Source organism: Falco biarmicus, chromosome 7 (assembly GCF_023638135.1).
Source record: "Falco biarmicus isolate bFalBia1 chromosome 7, bFalBia1.pri, whole genome shotgun sequence".
NCBI classification, from domain to species: domain Eukaryota; kingdom Metazoa; phylum Chordata; class Aves; order Falconiformes; family Falconidae; genus Falco; species Falco biarmicus.
The window spans coordinates 24,150,575-24,174,023 of NC_079294.1; the positions used below are offsets into that span (position 1 = coordinate 24,150,575).

General features: G+C 40.3%; 1 protein-coding gene across 1 annotated transcript; it reads right to left on the reverse strand.

Annotated features, from left to right (window-relative positions):
• Window positions 1-1,082: 1,082 nt before the first annotated feature.
• ELF5 (E74 like ETS transcription factor 5) lies at window positions 1,083-13,503 on the reverse strand. Its single transcript, XM_056345946.1, is given in 7 exon segments — window positions 1,083-1,304; window positions 1,936-2,027; window positions 2,029-2,124; window positions 2,579-2,634; window positions 3,283-3,333; window positions 5,537-5,770; window positions 13,377-13,503. Coding segments are annotated over 7 exon segments (825 nt in total). The 3' UTR covers window positions 1,083-1,135.
• Window positions 13,504-23,449: the final 9,946 nt, after the last annotated feature.

A 23,449-nucleotide genomic window follows, 5' to 3' on the forward strand; every position in this document is an offset into this window, starting at 1 on the left:
AGCTATGATACTTTCAAAGACCACAACTGAACTTTCATATACCACCTTTCATTCTAACCGATCTACTGTAAGTTGATGTATGGAGCAGCTGAGAGCAGTTAGTGCACATTCATTTTTATTGGTATAGGTACAACTGTATGTATAGGCTGCTTGAAGAATTAAACCTATGTTTGTAAAGATGTGGACAAATGCTCTATAGAAACCTCTCCACAAATAGCCATTTGCAATTCAAAAGTAGTAACTTCAGCAAATGCTTGTAATCTTTCAAGAATGGCTTCTTCTAAATGCAAAAGTGACTTGAGTACACCTTTGTGAAGGTTAATAGAAAGAAAATTCAAACTTTCATGGATGAGAATTTGTATAAAGTGAACTTGGATTTCACAGAAGTGACTGTTTTCCCTCAAAATTCTTTATAATAAAAGTTATATTCATTCTGCTAAATACCAGAATTTATATTGTGTGATGAATTGTAACTCAGCAATATTACAGAAGGAACAGTACAGTGAACTCTTTTTAGGTTCAAAAATCCAAATACACCAAGTATATATGGATTAATATATTTGCATGGATGGAGTTAGTAGGCAAAGGAGGTAGCTGCTTGATAAATAATTCAGAATAGAGCTTTATTTCTTTGTTAACTATATTGATGGGACATATTAAATGCAGACAAATAGACAGGGCCGAACTATTCATTTTGGACAACATACTGATTTCTAGCATATCTGAGAAATTCAGTGGCTTAGGGTACGATGGATGAGAAAAGTGATTTCCTTATGAAATGAAAAAAACTCTTCCGTGTTCTTCTGAAGTATGGGCACCTAACTGGGAAATGTCCCTAAACAATCTCTTTTTAATGGTAGTGAAACGGGCAGGAAATTAATCATTCTCAGTGGACAAACTGGTTGAGACAGAGATGCAGGGAATTTTTAAGTATTAAAATTATCCTAGTATCTTGAGCAGCAGTAAGGATATTCCTAAAAGTGTACTAGGAGATAGTGCTTGGCAGAAAGCACAAAGGGGAAGATGACTCCAAAATTCAAGTGCTGTTTTTGTTACTCTAGTCTGTCTCTTGAAGCAGACTACAATGAATTTATCCAGACTGGCAGAGGGGAGAGAGGGAGCAGAAAATGTTCCCTCAAATGTTCATTGCACCTGGATAATTCAGGCTGTGGCATGTTTTGTGCTGAGAAGGAAGCATGGGGCGGTTCATTATCTTGGTTTTCTGCCATCTGTGGGCATTCTTTCCAAACTTGTACACCAGCCTTCTGTCCACTCTTTCAAAAATGTCAGTTTTATAATTGTAACTGCAGGGTGGGGAAAAAAAAAAAAAAAAGAAACCTTGTAGAAAGTAGTAGTACCAGTCACAGTAGGAGGGGTCCTTCAGGTGGACTTCATGGCAGCAGCAGCAGTGCAGAAGTCAGTGTCCTTTAAAGTCAGAGAGCTCCTCTTTTTCTGTTAAAGCTCTTTAAAGTCACAAGAGCAATTTAAACTCTCCCAGGTGCTTTGGAGTATGCCTTCCACTGTTTGAGAGATAAAAGAATTATAAATAAATGGGGTCTTTGGTTGGTTGTATTTTTTCCTTAAGATTACCACAGTTCAGAAGAGATCAGCAGTGTTACTGCTACAAGGGCCATTTTGTGTGTGTGTGTCATTTGGCAAACACAGTCTAAAATTCTCAGCTGAGGTAGTGAGACAGCTTTGTTGTCATCAGTAGAGTTATAACTGTACCACTTTACATTTAGTCCCATGCTATTGTTTAGAAGCGGAGACTGGGTGCTATCTCACGACTATAGGAAAAAAGATGAAGAAAATAACCAGTCACCCTAACACCACCACCACCACAGCCCCCGCCCCGAGTTTTCAGGATAGTTATGAAAAATGGATGCTGAAGTAGAAGTCAGCTGAAATGAGGTGTCCTGCTTTCTGTTACCTCACCAGAGAGCACTGCTCAATTTTTCATATTTCATTCTGTCATTTTTCTTCCTCTGTCCCCACATCTTTGCTAGAGCTTCTGATTTAACAGCCCCCAAAAATGCCTTGTCCCCTGTTTTCCCATTCCAGGATGCCACTGTTTTCTTCAAGAGAAAGGAGCAGAGTTCTTACAAATTTCCACAAATGAAAATTCTACAGATCTTGAACAGGAAGAAAACAGCTATTTAGAGCATGTTTTCTTACTCATGCCAAAGTACTAAGGCATAACTGTATTTACAATGCATCTTGTTAATGGGTTGTTAAGCTCACAAATCAATTCTACTTATCTCAGTTTAACGTCCAGAATTTTAGTGCATTGCCTTGCTGTAACTGGCTTCAGATTACTTGCTTCAGAAAAAAATAAATCAGGGTGATGCAAAACACCTATGATGCTAGAATCTGTTTTTTACTCCAGAAACTAGTGAATTTTACTGTCTTGCAACGTTTATGTCATTGATAGCTTCTGTTCCACTGATCATCAATGATCACCAAGGCCTTATGCTTTCAGTTATGAAGGTTTCATGGCATATTCGGAGTCTACTGCTGGCCCAATAGAGCATGAGCTAGAATTGGTAAAACAGTATTCTGGAATATATATTTTTATGACTTTATTTTCACTGGTGTCTTTCATGTCAATGAATTTGTTCAGTATTCTTTTATTGGCTGAAGGGTTTGACAAAAGGAGTAGCTCACATTGCCTAAATCCTAATGTGGAATGCAGGTAAATCTAGCCAGAAGTGCTAATACCCCAGAGCTCATTGAGAGTTACTAGATTATTAGAGCTGGTTGATAGCCAAATCTGAGTGATTACAGAATATTCTGTTTGGGCTTAGGCAGTCAGACACCTGATATTTTGCTAGATTTACCCATTTGCCTCCTCAGTGGATAAATAGCAAGCTCAGCTGTGTTTAGGATGAATAGGATCTGTATTGCTGACTGCATGTTAGTCCACCACCACCTCCTGCAAAAATTTAAAGTATTCTCGTGGAAATGAACCTGTACTTCTGCCCTTTTGAAATCTGTGGCCAAAAGAACAGCTTTGTTCTGCTCAGTGGCTGGCTTGCAGCCTCAGTGAATATACAAAGGCTCCTGGGATCCTGCTTCCCTTCAAAATACCAATTCAGAAATGTTGGGATCTCTGCTAATCTTTACTTCTCTGCATACTCCAGGTATTTCAGGAAAAGCATTAGACAAAAATTGCCTGGATTTTTTTCATTTTTACAAATGGCTTGAACTGCTCTATACTGCTAATCTTTGAAAAGTATGTTTCCTATTGAATGGAGCTCATTATGTACAAACAAGTTTACTTACAGTTCTTGTTGGCTGGCTTAGTTTCTTCTGCTTGAGTAAAAAAGGAAATGCCTAAAAGGGAAAAAGATAACTCAGTGTTCAGTACTTTTCTTCATAATTTCTGAACTGAAATTGAGAGCCAAGTCCTGGCCTTTTGCATCATTGCTAGTGAATATAGCTCAGCATAGGCATTGTAGAAAATGCAGACTGTACAAGTATGAATTGATTTTTCAATTTATCTGCTGCAAAAATGATTTCATGTGTACTGTTTCCTTTCTCTCTGGTCCCTTTGCACTTGGTTTCTGCTGCCATTTGTATCATAGCTTCTCACCATTTCTTTACGCTTGTATTAGTCCTTTCTCATTCAGCCCCTTGTCCCTTTAAAACTACTCCTGCCGTTTTCCCTCCCTCCTCCTCTTAACTAAAAATAATCTCTGTTTGAACTCAGATTTTCACAGGGCTGGACCTTGTCTGTATTAGTAGGACAGTGTCACCATTTAAAGGAGTCATTACATTTACAACTCATAAATAAATGCATCGCACATACAAATCTGCATTCAAGGAACTTAATTCATGTTGTAAGTCCAGCATGCAAAATTGGAAAAAGCTAGAATTAAGTCTGCTTGTGTGGCCATAGTTTGGTCCATCACTTAAGTATGTTGTGGCAAACTCTTACAGTTTTGGACCATATACTGCCTTTCCTCACAGGCCTTGTGCAATTCGTTATAGGTGAATATGCATGATCTGTTGTATTTCAGTTACTGTCAAGTGTTCAGTCTGTGAACTGACTAGAAAAAGTTAATTTTCTTAATAAACTTTTCTTCCCATCTCTGTATTCTTTAATTCCCTTAATAATATCTTTGTCTTCTGCATTCGATAATTTTCTTCTGAATGGCCTGTCTGACATGATACATGAACACTGCGTGGAAGACAGAGATGGTTGTCAGTCCCACAGGAGAGCTGTGCCATCCTAAAACAGAGTTGTTTTGTTCTTCTGGCAGCCTCTAAGTCTTGCTGATCTCTACCAGTCTTACACATCTATTGACAACAGTCTCAATCACTGCACAACCCTATAACAATTTGAAAAGGCATATACATATTTTCTTATGCACTGCCTTGTCGCTGGTCTTCCCAGTCTCTCAGTGCTCCTGTTCCTTTCAGCTTCAGCCTGCCCCATCATGTTTGCCATGTACCTAGATCACCCTGCAATGCTGCCTTCTCCCTTTCTGGTCCCTGTGTGTCACTGGCCGCTCTGCCCACTGGGCAGCTGAGAGGTAGGTAATGGACCAGTAAGGGACGGTTAAATTCTTAACATGTTGTGACACAGCAGCTGCTCACCATCAGGAGCCACTGGCAGTGTCACTCCCATGGGACCCTCAGGACTTGCATGCCTAAGCCCTTCATCGTTTTCCAGCAGCCCTATGGCTCCAGTTTGGTGAAATACTCCTCTAAGCCAGGGAAGGGTTAAGCTATTGAGGGCTTCAAGCAACTAAAATGCTCCTCAGTTTCTCATTGCTAGGGCATGGGAAATTAACTTCTGAATTTCCCTGCTTAGTGGAAACTCTTTTGTTCATACCATAACAAAGGACACCGGTAGAATTACCCTATCTTGGTATAGACGCTATTTAATCTTTGGGAACTAGTGAATATAGAGAAAGGGTATCTGCAACACAGATTTAACTTCTATTTCACTTAAAAAAACCTGTCAATAACTTAGTTTTTGAACCTAGATTAATGTAAGCAGTAACAAATCTTCCAAGACAAGGTGAAAATAGTAAATTACAAGTGTTTCCATTGAAGAGCATCATGAAAAATGCTACTAATGAGGTGGATTATCAGTGCATACTGCACTGATAATAACCCCATCAAAAAAAAATTTGCCTACTTTTTAAGAAGCAGAGCAACCTTCACTATTTTGAATTACAAGAATTACAATATTTATATGTCTTTCTGTATCCAGGATGTAAACCTCCTTCAGATTTTATGCTGGCTGACTAGTTTCAGTAGAAAGACCAAGGACAGACCAGTGCTGGGGTCTCTTTGGAGATCTGACTGGCTTACAGAGACGAGCCTGGTCTGCGTGTAATTGTGAGGTCCAAAGTTGCATTGGGCTTTTCTTCTGCCTGACATATTTCTGTGTACTCCTCATATCTAAATGGCCTCTATGGTTTGCCTTTCTTCAGTACTTGAGGTGTGTATCCCATATTTTCTGTTATCATGAAACACACAAAAATGCAATGCCTTTTATTTTGTGTTTGATATCTGGAACACTAACTGTGCATCCTGATGTTCTGTGAGATGAAATACTAGTATCTGCCTTAAATGCCTGCAGCATCTAGGAGCTCTTCCTGAGTCATGTTGCACAGCTGTAAGCTCTTGATATTAAAGTGGGGAAAGGAAATGCAGTTGGCATCTAGTTTGCACTGCTCACAGCAAAACTTCAACCATTCACAGATGTTGTGCTTACTCCGGTATTCTGGGTGGATGGATGTCCAAAAAGAATAAGAATCTGCCAACATATTTGATAAGGAAGAGGAACATGGCAATGTAAAAGTCATAGTGTGCTTCATTTTAATAAGTGTATTTCAAACAAAACTAATCCCTCTTCCTCCTTCGGTGACAACTGCAGTCTTCCTTCCTTATTCCTCTAGAACACATCAAGCCCTGCCTTTTGCATTTTTCTGTCTCCTGTTGTCACAGCCTTTTGTATTTCAAATATTCATACTAATTGTGTGAGACATTTCAAGAGAAAGTGCTTACGTGTGAAAAAAAAAAGAAAGAAAATGCCCCTCTTAAAATGGCAATTCAAAGCAATTAAAAAAGATTAGAGTACAGAATTTGTGAGAACTCTGCAATAAAAAGGAGTGATGCATTCCTAGACTGAAATAACTTCGGGTCTTAGATGTGAAAGTACTCTCATTCAAAGACACCGAGCTACACTCTGTGGCGGATGGGTAAATACCATCTATTTATTATTATTTTCTTTACAATTCCAGCAAGTTCTTTCATCTAAAATAATCTTGTTAATGTTGTTGTAGAGAATATAGTGGGTTTTTTAGATCAGAAACTGAAAAATATGTTACTGTTGACACACTTACCACTGGAGAAGCATTTAACAGATAAAAGGAAGAGTGAAAGAGCTTCCAAGTAAACCTGCCAGGCTATTGTAACCTAAAACTACTTTGCCAGTTAAATGCCCAATTTTTTAACAGGCTTCTCTTCTCAGCAATGCAGTTACCAGCAGAATCTGTAGAAATATATATCTGTATTTGCAATAAACATTTTTTTCCCTACAATAGCATATTTTAACTATTACTGATATGAAATGTAGTCCTGCTATGATAAACCTGTTTGCTGCAGCTAACAAGCATAATTTGTGAATCACACACTTTTTCTTTAGAATCAAACACAGGCTTCTATTACTGAAGCTGATTGGGTTTGTATTGATGGGTGCACTCTTCAAAAAGCTCTGCTTTTTCTTTCTCTGTCCCAGACAGCTACATGCATGGGAAGGTCTAATCTTGCAGTCTTCTGTTGGATGTCTGTGCATATGCAGATGGCTTTTCTGGGTGATTGGAAGAATTCTAAGTAATGGCAAGGATACGTCCTTTCTGTATCCGTTCAGATAACGCTTAGGGAAAATAGAATTCAAGTCTACATCTTGGAATCATTATTTCATTCATTACTCAAGTTACTTGTATTATGTTAAACTTTTTAAGGTTAACTAGTAATTTCTCTCAGGTGCGATTCTTAGGCAGTTATAGGTATCCCAGCCTTGACACATTATTGCTTTAGGAGCTTTAAAGATTTTAAACTGGAATATGTTATCTGTAATACTTAGCATATCACTGGAGTGGCACAGTTACAGAACAGTAAATAGCGACAGAAAGGCAATCAAACATATGAATGAGAGTAGTGTAAAGAAATCATAAAAGGTTTAGTTTATTTTCACGTTTTACAACATCTTGCACTTATATTTCACAGTTTCTTAGTCCAGTCATCCATTATCTATTATTTCATTTTCAAATGAATCCTGAATATTTGATTTTAGGCATTGCTTATATAAAATTGTTATTCAAAATGGGTTATGCTAACACTGCAAGCCAAGTGAATTGTGTCTGTTATTTGTCTAGACAGCCAGTTCAGGGTGCAAAATGACGCAAATAGGCTGCATGAGTTTCCGTAGTAAAATTAACCCAAAGGGTTCAAAATTTGTGACAGGATCACTGAAATGTGGACCTTGCATCCTACATGGCTTCGTGTAAAGTAGTTAATACTTCTAATTATAAGTCATAAAAGTTTACAGAGGAATTTGTGGTTGCTTTCATGAATCTTTCCCATGCTATAAATATCTTCATATGTATGCACATACAGAATTAATGTCATACTGAATACTGTGTTTTAAACTCTGAGATGTTACTGTGAGATCCTAGCAAAGTGAAGAGGTGGGCAGAAGTACTGGGTCTGACTTTTGGGACCCATAGCTTGAGGATATTTCAATCTCAGATTTTATTTACTTCCTTATTTAAAAGGAAAATCAGATGAGTTTGACATTGGATCGGCTTTCTGAGCCCTGCAGACTGCACGCACCTGGCTATTTCAGAGTCTGAAGGCTTCCTTCAGGAAGAATGGGAGTGCTGGGAGCACCAGGCTCACAAGGCTTCTGCCAGGAAAAAAAAAATCTTTAAAATTAGGCTTGAGCTCTACAGGAATCCCAACTTCAGAGGCTGCTCAAGAAAAGCAGAAAGCTGAACCGATCCCTTTGTGAACCAGGCTTTTTCTTATTTTTTAATCCTCTGCCAACAGCCTTCAGCCACCCTTTGGAAAACTGGAGCATCACCATCCTCAGCTAGACTGGCAGAGGGGCCTCCCTGTGGGGCTGGGTGTGATTTAGCCCTGTGTTACTGCAGCAAGCCAGCCCAGACCCTTTCATGTATCTGTGTGCAATACATAGCCGAGTGCAAAGGTCATAGCTTTGTTTTTCTATCTACAAGACTGTTGGATTGCTCTTTATTTTTTTTTCTATCTTAAGGCAACATGAAAGAAAAGCAGTACTATTTATTACACCATTTCATAAGTACAGTGAACAATCTTGAAATATTTTGGCCATTGGCCTTGAAACTTTGACTTGATTGTGATAAATATCAGCTTTGCTGACAATTATTTGTAGTGTCATATAAATGGTACAGCATGTTTCTTTCATGGAACAGCACTCATCTGGTCCAGCTTCCTTGTTTGCTTTGGCTTTGAAAAGGCTAATTTTTTTGTGGGTTTAGGGTTTTTTTTAGAGTATTTCAGGTCCCCCTGAAGCACTGTTGTGTATGGTGAGCATCTAAAAGGTGCTGACACCAAAATTTCGCCTTTGTGTGTGTTCACAATTTTTATTTCTCATATCAGAGTTAAGCATTTAGGGAGCTTTCCCATCTTCTAAATGATGGACGTGCCCAAGGTATTATGCCACTGTGGAAGAAAAGATCTGCCAAAGACAAAGGCTCTATGGAAGATTCAGGTTTTCTTTTAGAGAAAAAGAAAGGGGCAGGTAGAATTTCGTATCACCATACAAAAATATAAGGGTAAAAGCTATGCAGTAAGATAAGGTGGGGGCAGGTAGATACCCCAGTGGCAGGAACATGCCAGAATTGTGCCTAAAACTACAGCCTGAAGGCGGCGGAGGAGGACGACAGCTGGAAGGATGATGGTGGGTAGCTGAGAGCAGAGAAGAAAGCACAGTATTCAGACCTTGCCCTTTCCACCATTTTAAGGTGATTTCCACTGCTTGTTCAACTACATAGATGACCTTATTGTACTTCCCCTTGAGCCTGGGTGTTTAAACCCTTTTGTGCTGGGTAGTGTCCAGCCCTCAGGGAATGGCATTTGTTGACATTATCTTCCCAGACTGCACAGGTTGTTTCAATCAGTAGACTTGATTCATGTCCCCTAGCTAAGGTGACACTGCTGAAATAAGTCTCCTGCCTTGCGGGGGACGTGGTTTTTATCAGTGGTGACAAGCAAAGCTATGGAAGGCAGTAAGTATCAAGTAGGTTCAGGAATGCAGGCCAAATAAAAGGCAGCTGTCCAGAATTTCCTGGGATGCACTGATTTCTGCATGGCATGTGCAGGCAAGCTAATACGGTATGTGTGCTTACAGTGGGGGAATACTGCTATCAGCCATACCAAAACTGGAGGATCTGTTTATTTGTAGCCCAGGTTTAATATAGGGGAGGCAGATCATTCTTGTATAATTAGGCCCACATTTTTGTCAGCTGGAAAAGATATATTTCATTTAGGCATAATGTTTTAATTTTTGGAGCTAGAATTTTTGTGTATTTTCTGTACTGCTTTTCCTTTTTCACCCACTGCTGGAAAACAAAGAGAAGAAATTAAACTGACACAATATTTTTTGTGTCACAGATTGTAACTTCCTCCACTTTGTATGTAAAAAAAAAAAAAAGATGCCCCCAAATATAAATCCTGATATATTCTGATTGCCAGAAAATAAAAACATTAAAATGAGCAATGTGGGAACTGTAAAGGGAAACCCCATAGGAACATAGGCATGGTGCACTGTTCCAGGCTGAAGTCTGATTGGATTTGCTGGAACAATTGCACATTTTTTGAAAAAATATTGTAGAAAATTACTTTGGCCTTATACATAAAAATACTAGTGCTCTTTCTAGCACAAGAGCTGAGCCCAGTGATAGCCTGTAAATCAGTGGTCTTAATCTGTTTCTTTCTAGGCAGGCTTGCCACCCCTTTTTCATTTGTTGAACCTTGAGCTTCTACTTTGTTTCTAGGAAGTACAAAACTGGTTTTTCAAAAGCTATAGCCATCACAACCCTTGAGCCTATTACTGTCACCAGGAGAAGGTGTAGGTTGAATGTTACTATGTTGATTTACATTATTCTCTGGCTTCAGAGCAAAGTACTTTTCTGTTCAAGGGTTGCTTGTGCAATGCTAGTGGCACTGCAGTAGTGGTTTTATTTGTGTGTGCTAGAAATATTAAATGTACTCCTCGGCTACTGTGGAAAGGATGGTAAGACAACTCACTGACTGGTTTAAATTTGATTCAGGAGAGAAATTACTGTAATTGTGAAGGACTCCTGGAATACCTAAAATAATCAAAAATTGAGCAATAGAAAACATGTGGAGGACCATGTTTAGTCCTCCAATAGAAAACATTGTCGAGCTACTACCCTGGTCAGAAAAGGCTAATTATTTCCTCAGCTTGGCTTTGCTTTGCAAGAGGCAGTATGACCTGATTGTGGCCCAGAGATGTGAATCTTAAGAACTGAGGGGGCTTTGCACTTAGTTACAACTGGGGTTCGATAACAAAGTTGCTGGGGTATAGATGCTGAACCACGGGTCACCTGGATGAATTCAGGGCTGCACAGGTGTGGGGTTACAGACTTTATACTGTTAATAAGTAACAGACTGCAGTAAAGCTAGAAATTGTCAAAATGCCTCAAACAGGCTGCTTTGGCAAATGCTGATCTGCTGATATCAGAAATTCTTTTGGGATTATTTCAATTTCACTGTTGTGGGTTTTGTGCTTGTGGGTTGTTTTTTTTGTTTGTTTAAAAAAGTGGAAGAAAATTTAATAACCGGAAAATCTATAACAAAAATTAAGGCAAAAGAAGAATTATCTGACTGATCCAAGATTAAGTTTAAATTGAATCACATCAGATATTTAAAAATGCGTATTTAAATTCTAAAACAGAATACTTGTGTGATTTCACATGGAATTTAGAATTGTGTTCTAAGTTGGAATGAAAACTAATATGGAAACAATATGAGTTTTTTAGCAATAAAAATTCAGTTCCTGCAGAGCTTTAAATACAGCCATTTAGTTGAAAGAAGAGATTTGTATTCTGCTTTGTATGTCAAACTTGGCTATACAGAAACAAAACAGTACATCGTCAGTGATCATGGGTTAGTACCATCAGAAGCCATGTAGAAGTTTCTATTTCTTATTATTCAAACTGTGCCTTGGCAGGAATGGTCTTTTCTGTAAGATCAACAGTGTTTGCATGTAAAAGGACAAAAATAGCTTTGGAAGAGAAAAAATGTTGCAGAAACCCATATTTTGCTTAAACATGATAGATGTTGTCTACCTGGACCTTAGTAAAGCATTTGTCACCATCTCCCACAGCTTTCCCTGGAGACACTGGCTGCTCACGGCTTGGGCGGGTGCACTCTGCGCTGGGTTAAAAGCTGCTGGACGGCCGGGCCCAAGGAGTGGTGGTGGATGGAGTTACACCCAGCTGGTGCCCGGTCACAAGTGGTGTTCCCCAGGGCTCAGTGCTGGGGCCAGCTCTGTTTAGTATCTTTATCAACGATCTGGACGAGGGGATCGAGTGCACCCTCAGCCAGTTTGCAGGCGACACCGAGCTGGGGGGAGTGTTGAGCTGCTGGAGGGCAGGCAGGCTCTGCAGGGGCATCCGGGCAGGCTGGACCCATGGGCCGAGGCCGGTTGTACCAGGTTCAACAAGGCTCAGTGCCGGGTCCCGCACGTGGGTCACAGCAGCCCCACACAGCGCTACGGGCTGGGGGCAGAGCGGCTGGAAAGTGCCTGGGGGAAAAGGGCCTGGGGGTGCTGGCTGACGGCCGGCTGAACGTGGGCCAGCAGTGTGCCCAGGTGGCCAAGAACCCAACAGCATCCTGGCTTGTGTCCAAAGCAGTGTGGCCAGCAGGACTAGGGAGTGATTGTCCCCCTGTGCTGGGCACTGGTGGGGCTGCACCTCAAACACTGTGTTGAGTTTTGGGCCCCTCACTGCAAGAGGGACATTGAGGTGCTGGAGTGTGTCCAGAGAAGGGCAACGGAGCTGGTGAAGGGTCTGGAGCACAAGCCTTGTGAGGAGCAGCTGAGGGAACTGGGGTTGTTAGTCTGGAGAAGAGAAGACTCAAGGGGGACCTTATCACTCTCTGCAGCTCCCTGACAGTGGGCCGTAGGCAGATGGGGGCAGGTCTCTTCTCCCAGATAACTAGTGACAGGACAAGAGGAAACAGCCTTAAGTTACACCAGGGGAGGTTTAGATTGGATATTAGGAAAACATTTCTTCCCTGAAATGTTAGTCAAGCATTGAAACAGGCTGCTCAGGGAGGTGGTGGAATCACCATCCCTGGAAGTGTTTAAAAAATGTGTAAATGCAGTGCTTGGCAACATGATTTAGTGATGGACTTGACAGTCCTGGATTAATGGTTGGACTTGATGATAGCAAAGGTCTTTTCCAACCTAAATGATTCTATGAGTGGCTTGTGCTAATTTTCCTTTCAGAGCCTGTTGAATCATTCAGCCTGAATGCAGAGAAGAATATTAGGACTGTTTAGAAGGGGGAAGATTTCTAACAAGTAATACTTAAGCTTCTGAACAGCAACCTGGCCTGAAACCAGGACATCTGGAATTCCTTCAGAGTTGGGATCTCCACATGGGATGTGTGGCCCGGTAAAGCGTAGCATTTCCATATGCACAGTTAGAGGATTGCGTGCTTGATGTTGGCAAATTCTGCCAAGTGGAGAACTGTTGTGTTGTTATGGATGCATTTCTACAGCTGTACCGTTCTCTGGTGGCTTTCTGCAGCTCTAGTTTCATTTATATGGTCACTGCTAGGCATTACAAAGTTGCAAAGCATTTGAGCAACTGTAAATCTCCCAAATTTACACTTCTGTTACGTAGCTGAAGTGCTGTATTTGGGAATATTTTCAGTGATAAATGCTGCATTTCAATCAGATGGGGTGAACAAAAGTAATCAAGAATCTGAGGTCATAGTTGTCCTGCCCCTCTTAATGAACCATGCTGTCCTTTGGAAGTTTCTGCTTGCATTAGCTGTAGCATTTTTTCAGATGAAGGGGAAAGCATCAGATCAACACAAGGCATAACAGAACTAAAGCTGTTACTTCTTACTACTCTTCCTGTGCACTTTTATGTTGCATGGCTGGTGATATGCCTGAAAAGGTCAGTAAGACGAGGAAATAGAATGCATATAATAGAAGGCTTAGGAGCAGTTTCGGAATCCATAGCCTGTTTGTTGCATGAATAGTCTTGAATGAATTAAATTCAGATCACTCCTGAGTTTTGAACATTGTACTTTTTTTTCTATTGGTGTCTATCTACATACCTTTTTGATGATCACAGGCAGTATAGTAATATTTGGTTGTCCCAAATAACCCTGTCAAAGACATCAGGGGCTCACAAACCATTTTGTTTGACAGAGACATGCTCTCAGTTACTGACTCTAGCATCATCTTAAAATATTAACACATCAGTTGAAGATCAAATGATAGTACTAAGGACCAAAGTCATAACACTTCAGGCATTATTCCCTTACTGTGTATGTACAGATCTATGAGGGACCATTGCCCACCATTGCCTAAACCTCAGCAGAAGCTAATGATGGTCTTCTGAAACTACAGTGAAGGAATCAAGAAATTCAGAAACAATGTGGGTGATGAATATAGAATAGGTAGATTTACAGTAAAAATGTTTGTAATGATACGTTCATAGGAATTTGAGAATGCAATTTATGTATGTAAAAATGAATGAGGTATAAGCCATAAAATAATTAGAAACATGTGCATGAGATTGTGGTTTAATGACATCATTGGTTAAAAATCTTTTGCAAGTCCCCATAGAAATGTATGAGAAAACATCATTCGGGCCATAAGGATACTGACTTTGTAGGACACTGCCACAGATGTCAGCCAGTCCAGAGTGTGGGAAGATTAACAAAGTCTGAGAAAAAAATGTGTTTTCAAAAGAGATTAGAAGTTGAGATATTATGCAGAAAATTGGTTGTACCTTCAGGGAAGAAGGTTCTTGCACCAAAACTGAGATGACTGAAGAATAAAATAGCAGAGAACTAATGTTTCTTTCACTGAAACAAACGAGTGGCCAAGGAAAATATGAACTAAAGTAGTAGGTACAGAAGAAGATAATTTTTGCCCTTCCCTTTCATTTATACATGTATCATATACATATGCATGCATGGATTCATCTGTTCTTTATGACTAAGACTCATAATGCCTGAGTCCCTACACCTGCCGTATGAGATTTAGTAGAAATGGTGATGGCTTAAAAGACTTGAAGGAAGGAATTATGGTTCTTTATGTTCTATTTCATGTCTGCTTTCCTGTTCGAGATAGACTGGAAATGTTCCATGGACTAACTGCTGTGAACGCACAAATGGACCTGATTGTGGCTCTTGACTTTCAGACATTGCACAAAACTGCTCGAACTAGTTTTGGCTCTTTTCTTCAGACGTAAGCTGCTTCTGCCTTTCATAACTATTTTTAGCAAAAGACATCTGAGATGGTTAGAAGGGTAATATGATCTTAAAGATCAACGTGTAGTCAAAATTTTTCCATAAAGCTGTGTATATTGAGGAGATGTGAAGGATTCAGAAGTTTTCATGGATAGGTTGCAGAACTGAAAGAAAACTCTGATCTCAGTCTAAATAAAGAATTGGTGAGATATGGAGCATGGAAACATTTGGAAGGCTCCTGAAATCCTTTGATATGCTGAAATTCATATGTAGGGCAAGGTAATAGTTCACGAACATCACATATATATGTGTAATTGTGCTTTTGGATGTATACCGTATATTCAGTGAGCAATACAGAATTTTACAGAATTCATACAAAGTGATCCATGCGAATCCAGTGGTCCTGTCTGAAATATAAGAGGATTACCAGAATTTAAGATTGTGATGGTTCCAGTCTGATTTTTTTATTTCTGAGTGCCCCACAGAGAGAAAGGTTCCCAGTGTCATATCCATGTAGAAAGTCAAAACAGTGACATTTTTATCAGTTCTGAGTTATTGCATAATGTAATCCAAATCAAAATAAGTACAAAATGCACTTATTTAGTTTTTTGTGCAATTGCTTTAATGCTTAATTCCTACTTTAATAAGATGATATTGGCTTACTATGTACAGAATTCTGAAGTTCACAGGGCCAGGTAGAAAGAGATCAACCACTTCTTACTACAATGCAAGTGTGTTGACCCAAGTGTCTTTGAAAAACAACAAAGTAGAGACCTACTCATGTTTACCATCTAGGTAAAAGAAAATAATTGTTTACCCAAAGGAAAAATTATTTTGGCCCTCTTGAAATCAATGGGAATTCTTCAACAGAATTTCACTGCTCATTAATCACCAAGGGGTGGCAGGACAGAGACATGCAGAGGAGCTGGATAGAAAGTCACCGAAGTACAGGTTGAACTGAGTCGTTGACAACCCAGATCTGTAGTGACAGGACATTGCCAGAGAGGTACCTACATCTGTGCAGTAAATGATGCCAGTTAACAATTCTGAAAAAGGTGGAGACCTTCAGGACATGTGTTGTGACCACGATCTTCCCACCTGTACCCTCTGCAGCCAGCATACTCCTGTTCCTGTAACAGTCACCCCCACAGGGCTACGAGCTGCATGTTGTGAGTATACCCTGGTACTGACTCAGTGGTCAGAAATAAACTGAAAGCGAAATTGCCATTCTGGAGAGAACAGAATATCTCTGCATATCATTGGAGAGACATGTTTTAAGAATGATTGCAAAGATAATCTGTTCAGAGTGTCTCCCCCACTCTCTATATCTGCCTCCCCATATGTAAGATTTCCCACAGATAAATGCCTAGAATGAAATCCCAGTCCTACTCAAGACAGAATTTTCCCATCAAATTCATCAAGGATAGAATTTCACAGTTTATTTGTACTGGCTGTCAGCAGAAATAATTTCTATCTGAGAGTTTCACAAGTTTAAGAGTTACTTCTTACTAGAAATGGAAATTAAAAAGGGTGAGAGGAAGGTGAGTTCACATTTTCTTTACAGTTTCTCTGTTGACATTTTTAGGCTAGTGCTTTTAGTGAAAAAAGAAAAAAAATGGAAATACTCACGGCTTAGATAAAACAATGTTATGCAAGATTATAATCCTTCCTCCATCAGGGTAAGATTTAGCTAGAAAGGTAAGAAGCTGTTATATTAATATTTGCACCGCTGCTATCCAAATGGTAATGGCAGATTAGCAGATTTAGCACCTTGCTTGTGAATTTCATAATGTTTTTTCAAATGTGGAAAGTAGATTTGCTCAAGGTGAAATGATACCTGGGCAGATGAATGAACTGTTACAAGCAAAGAGGCGTGTGAAATAAAGCCAAACCAAAACCATTGGGTATGAAAAAATTCAGAACTAGGCTCATGCTTGGTTTTGTAGTTTATTGTGAGGGAAACTTATTTCTCCAAGCTGGGAAACTAACTTAGTGATGTGGAATGGCAGCCTCAGCCCCTGCTGAGGACTAGACGTGGGCTCACAGGCGTGAGGCAAAGCTGCCGGCTTCAAATCCTACCAACAGGCTTGACCACATTGAGACAGGCAGCAAAAGCCATTTGGGAAGTAAAAATCCTGTTTTATCCCTACTGCTGCTCCCATGTAGAGCTATAGGTGTTCCAGAAAATAATGTTAATTATTCATATCATTGGCAAGGATAATCTCTTTTCAAATATTTTATTGAAACAGGATATTGGTTTGGGTCACATCGAATAGTATTTCAGTTAGCTGGTGCTGCTTATGTACACACATATATCTGCTTAAATACACTTTGGGGACATAGAAAGGGGAAGAGGCAGGCAGGTTTTTCTAAACAACAGGAGTGCTTTACAGCTCTTGGTTTTACTCCAATTGGTACTGGGTTCAAAGAAGCTATTAATTAGCTGTCACATTACAAACGATCTCTTGATTTAGGTAGACAGGCCTAGATTGTTATTTTTTTTTAAAGTATTTGTTGAGGCTCATCCTTGTCTCCACTATTCATTCATTAAATCAGGTCAATTGTTTATCATTGAGAAAACTCGTGATGCACAAATGAGAATGGCAGGCAGTACATCAGTTTGATGCCTGATAAAACCATCACAGCAAAACCACTTTGACAGTCTATAGCTCTTTTAAAAACAATTACTTCAATAAAGAAATGGAGCTTACTTGTAGGTAGGTAACTATGCCTGATGCGGCAGTTAAGTCCAGAAGCAGATCTTGGAAGCAAGGGGGAGCAGGAGGCTTTAACAGCAGCACAGCCTGACACTTTGGAAATAAAGCCGCCTGCAGGACTGTGATCCATGGAACACCTTACAGACAGGTTCGTTTAGTTTTTCAAGTTCTTATACACACCCCTTTTGATGACAGTGATACTATATGGTATAACAAAGCCCAGGAATCAAGGGAGAAACATTCTCAAGTGTGGAAAGTTTACCTTTATCCCATGTTGTTTTTTCCTTTCTCTAAAAAGTATTGATTCATGTGAGCATGAGTCTTGGACCACCTTAAGCAAATCTTTTGTTTAAGCACTTGAACTAAGGAGACTCTCACTGTTGCTTTCAAGACCTTAGCATGTAAGAAGGGCTGTCGCATTTTGTTCAGAGTTCTCAAAGCCCATGGAGTGACATTCTCACCATTTACATCTGGCAAAGACCAGGATGCAGAAAAACGACTGGCTTAAAGTCATGCAGCAAACCACACTGCATGTGTTAGAGAAAGGACAGCACTCATCTCGTGTCAGACAACTTCTCTGGCTGAGCACAGTGCCTCTGAGATCCACAAAACCTGCTGGATTTTAGCCCAGATGCAGCTGCCTTTAGGTCTAAAATGGCTGTAAAGTGATTTGAATGTTCATGGATATGATGCTTGGCATTATTAGAAGCACCAGATCAGAGACACCAGCGGTGGATAGAATGGAGACTGAAATGAGTACATCTAACATAAAATGATACTTCTTTTTAGTATAAATTAGGAAGAGCTTTGGTCAGCCTAAATCAAAATATATTTTTGTGCCACAGAGGCCCATGTTAATTAGTAGTCTCTTGAGGATGCCTGCATAACCAGCAAGAATTAAAAATTTAGGCACGTAGGTCACCTCAATTCTCCTGAGACATACTATTTCTAATACTGAAAATACCTCATTATTAATGTATTTTAGGTGGCCTTTGTACTAAAATTTTCCCGTCTTCAAGAATTTGTCAACCAGACCTGTCATTTGGGGTGGCAGAGGGATGGAGGAGGGAGGAGTGATAGAATCACAGAACAACAGAATGGTCAGGCTTGGAAGGGACCTCTGGAGATCATCTAGTCCAACCCCCTCCTAAAGCAGGTTCTCCTAGAGCAGGTTGCAGAGAGTCACATCCAGGCGGGTTTTGAATGTCTTCAGAGAAGGAGACTCCACAGCCTCTCTGGGCAGCCTGTTCCACTGATCTGTCATCCTCAAAGTAAAAAAGGTCTTCCTCGTATTCAGAAAGAACTTTCTGTGTTTCAGTGTCCCTGGGCACTACTGAAAAGAGCCTGGCCCCATCCTCTTGACGCTCGCCATTAAGATATTTGTAGACATCGATAAGATCCCCTCTCAGTCTTCTCTTCTCCAGGTTACACAGGCCCAGCTCTCTCAGCCTTTCCTCACAAGGGAGATGCTCCAGTCCCCTCAGCATCTTTGCAGCCCTCTGCCGGACCCCCTCCGGTGGTTCCCTGTCTCTGTTGAACTGGGGAGCCCACAACTGGACACAGCACTCCAGATGTGGCCTCACCAGGGCAGAGTAGAGGGGGAGGATCACCTCCATCAACCTTCCAGCCACACTGCTCCTAATGCACCCCAGGGTCCCATGGGCCTTCTTGGCCCCAAGGGCTCACTGCTGGCTCATGGGCAACTTGCTGCCCACCAGAACTCCCAGTCCTTCTCGGCAGAGCTGCCTGCCAGGAGGTCAGGCCCCAGCCTGTGCTGGTGTGGGGGGTTGTTCCTCCCCAGGTGCAGGACCTCACGCTTGCCTTTGTTGAACTTCATTAGGTCTGTCTCTGCCCAGCTCTCTAAATGAGGCAACAGAGGCAGAAGCTTGCAGGATCCCTTTGGTTCAGTTTTCTTCTTTTCTTTTGTGTTCTTGCTTCAAGTGAAAGCATGTGTTTGCTCCATTGCTGTGCAGTTAGAGTGCCTCATCAGCTTCACTGTGCTGCTCTTGTGCACATGCCATGTTAGTGGTGCTGCACAGCATGCCTAGGGAGAAGCAGCTGATGTAAGGTAATGCTGTTGCATGGTGTGAATACAAGTGACTCAGAGGGAGTGTCCCATTTTATCTCCCCAACATAATATGGGCCATGCCAAGATGCAGTGCTAATGAAGCTGGCAGAGAGCCAACCTGGAGTAGTGTCCTGGCTAGCCATTTCAGAGCAGCAATTGTACCAGGCGACGTACCTTCCATTACACAAGATGGTGTCTGACAAACATGACTGGAGCTTCGTCTGCGGGCTCCCATGTGGGAGACCCTTAGCCCTAGATGATCCCTTCTTCCTCTGCTCAACTGCACTCGCCTCGCTGTCCTTAAACTAAATTCTCTCTCTCCCACTTGTTTCTTTCTGTTTTCTTCTCTGCTTACCTTTCTTCTGTTTTTCTTTTTCCACTTTTCTTTCAAAATGACATAATGATGGAGTTTGCCTCTACCAATGGGGAAAATGCATATATGCTGTGGTCGTTCTGTTGCAAGCAGATCCTTTCAGAAACACAATCATCCACTGTGTGTGAAGCCAAACAAAGGAGTTTGTGCAATAGCTTATCAGTTTGTCCAAAGCAACAGTCTGATTTCCTGCAATGTGGCTTTTGCATTGATCAAGCAGCATACAGACTGTGCGATCATCCAGACAGGAAATTCTTGGTAACCTTGTAAATATCAATAACTGTTTAAATAAGGAGTAGCAGTTACTGTACTGTGCAGAACGGATCTCAAAGGCTGTGTAAACAACATGATAGGTATAGCCCTAAGAAATGAGCCAGAAAAAAAAAATAATTCCTCTCCTTTCTTTGCCACTCCATGAACATATTTAAAGAAAATGTGCAATTCTCAAGGATGTGGAAGACTTCTCTTTTCATTTCTTATAGACATGCTTCTGCACTTGTGAATTCACAAGGCAGTGTCAGTCCCTGCTGTGTACTTTGTCTTGCACAGAAGTGCCTGAGCCTTGGTGCTCAGTTTATGAACAAAGACCTGCTTTTAAGTAAGATTGACTGAGTAGCAGGAAGAAGTTATTACTGGATTAGCCCTTGACACCATCTTTCACAGTTTTTAATGAGAGTGCCAATCTCAGAGCTTTGCAGCCTGATTGGAGAGGTATTGCTGATGACTGCAAAGGGACACTCAAGATTTCCACAGTGAGATGTTTCTGATTCAAATACATCTCAGATTTTGACTGGCTCAGTTGAACTTTGTTCACAGACTATTAAACTCAATTCATTTGATATTTTCTCATTTTATGGCCCGTTATTATTTTTTATCTCACTCTCACAGAGTGGAGGTTTATTGTTTATTGCATGTCTGTGCAGAGATGGGTGCTAGTCGTAATCCGCAAAGCTAGCACCCCTCTTAATACATAGTAAAACTTTGAACAATTGTTTACAATTACATTTAGTCACACTTAATTCTCATCGTTTCTTATGAACCTCGTCTCTATTTAAACGTTCTTTTTTTTCACTGCATATGTTTTGTGGGGAGGGGTCTTTTTTAGTAAGAAACTTTCTTTGCTCGAGGGTTCTAAATTCATTAAAATGGCTAGCTGGTAAAGGCACAGAATTTGCCCTAAAATGGTCCATTTCCTATTTCCTTATTTATCCTCTTCTGATGGATATTCTAGTGTGCTAATTAAGATCGTTCACACATAGTTCAAATAATTTTCTGTTTAGTCTCATTAAACATTTGGTTCTCCTTAAGCTTATCTTGTTGTGTCCCAGCTTGACATCTTTATGATGTCTATTCCTTCTCCCAAGGCCATGTTTTCTTAACTGTTTGTAAGAATTTAACTAACATCCTCTGTTTTTCAAATTCTTTCCCTTGTTTTTCACTATAGATACTTACATTTTCTCCCTCTGTTTTTCTTTTTTAAAGTAAATAATTCTTATATCAAATGTCCCTTTTGATACTGTATAAGGGAAGACTTTATATTTTTCCCGTATATTACTCTCATCTTTTCATTAATTCATCCACCCAAAATCAAACATTTCTATGTACATTGAATTAATACATGTATACTTATCAAATATTAGAACTCTTAGAACCACAGTGTGTATCACTTTTTTTATCCATGAATTTTAATCTGATACCTAAGAGGTCAGCCATTTCCACGTTTCAGCAAAGCAAACAGAAGTGTCATTCCTTTGTATCTCATGTAAACTTTTAGTTTGTTTTCAAATCTCATTAAGGTCGGTAGATATTCTACCACTTTGGTACACATACCCCCCTTAGATGCTAATGGCATGTCAATCTAATTTACCTGTTCCTTTTGGAGCTGGGAGATCAGGGGTAGTTACTTCCCATTCCTGTTCTATTCCATGGCTTATATTAAAGGATATGTTTGTCCATAATTCTCCCCAAGATACATTAGAATGGTATTCCTCATTCTGAGGCTCCTCAGAAGTGCGTACAGATCCAGCAACTGGTTCCTTTTACTATTTGTATTGTTTTCTGTATTAGTTTTAAAGTGCATATTTTTCTTTCGAAGGTCCTTTAATGGCTGCCTCTCAGGGTTCCTACATTATTCTATCACTGTAACTAAGCAAAGGATAGCAATTTCTAGTACAACGACACACTCTATTACTACTGCTATTCTTTTTACTTATTACTATTAATAGCATTAATAATACAAAATTAAGTGCAATCTAATTCAAGATATAGTTTTCCAGAATCCTTTGTACAGTTCATCAAACTTTAGTATTACAGTCCCTGGGTTGTTCCATGGTCCACTGTTTTGTTATAGGTCCTTTCTTCAGTTGGGTATAATGTATCCAGGATTAATTTCACTGCTGTGTGGGTGGTTAGTAAAGCAGTACGTGGTCCTTTCCACTTTTCTTTTAGTGGTTCAGCTTTCCAACATTTGAGGTAAACCAAATCTCCTGGTTGAAACTGATGTACTGGTGAATCCAAAGGCAAAGGAGCTTTTTGATTTACATATCTGTGTAAGGAGGATAAGATCCATGACAGAGAGATTAAGTGTCTCCTTAGTATTTATTCATTTATGAATATGCATTTGGTCCTCTTTTGTGGTTAGGCTATTGACTGGATGTGGTTTCCCACATAAAATTTCAAATGTACTAACCCTTTCTGTTGTTGTAGGGTCAATCTTAATTCTCATTAGGGCCACAGGTAATACCTCAATCCATTTCATATGAGTTTCCTGGCACCGTTTTGTTATTTATCTCTTAATTGTTTAATTCATCCTTTCTCTTTTCCCATGAGATTGTGGTCTCCAAGGGGTGTGCAAAGTTCATTTAAACTGGAGGAATTTGGACACTAGTTGGACTATCTCTGCAACAAAATGGGGTCTATTACCAGAGGACAGTCCTTCTGGAATCCCAAGTCTAGGTGACGTACGGAATTAAACTCTATAACTTGAAAGTTATAAAGTAGGTATGTTTATTGCGTGCAGATGCACGGGGGATCGCTCCTCCACTAGCGTGCATGCCCGAAGTGAGGAACCATCTCACATTTATACAATAAAGCAAATGAATATTCAATTAACGCCTATACATATTCGTTACCTAAACCCGCTTACTCTTGCTTCGTATGTTAATTAGCTTATCAGTCCTTTGCCTGGAATGTGGTGGTCTTGCAGGTTTGTAGGTGATTCATGTCCTTGTGACCATCTGATCTTCTCCAGCAAGGAGACTTAGCACTCCCTCCCTCTAGATAGCATTGGAATGTCTCTCATCCTTTTCATAAATAGCCCCTTTGTTAGAGGAAGAAGGGCAGGTGTCTCCTCAAAGCTGTTGCCTCTGTGACCATACACCACACCCATGACCAGTCACCATACCCACATTCCTTGAGCAGACATATACAATCACGATCGATGTCCATTGTCCCCATTTCACACTATTTCTCCATATCATAGGTTTAGAGGGATGAAGCTGGGTTAATTAACATTGATAACATACAGCTGTGGGCTGGCTTCAGGGGCAGTGGGTTGGTCAATGTAGATAAGGTGCAGCTGTGGCTGGTTCTGGTAAGGGCTTGAGAGCCAGAGGAGAGAGCAGCCGAGGAAGAAGCAAGAGAAGAGAGAGCAGGCCGTGGATGAGGCAAGATGAGGAGAAGGCAGCAGAGGGGCTGGCATGAAGAATGTGTTGGTATGAGGTGGTAAAGGACCTTGATGCACCTTGATAGTTTGGAGAGTGACTGCGACATC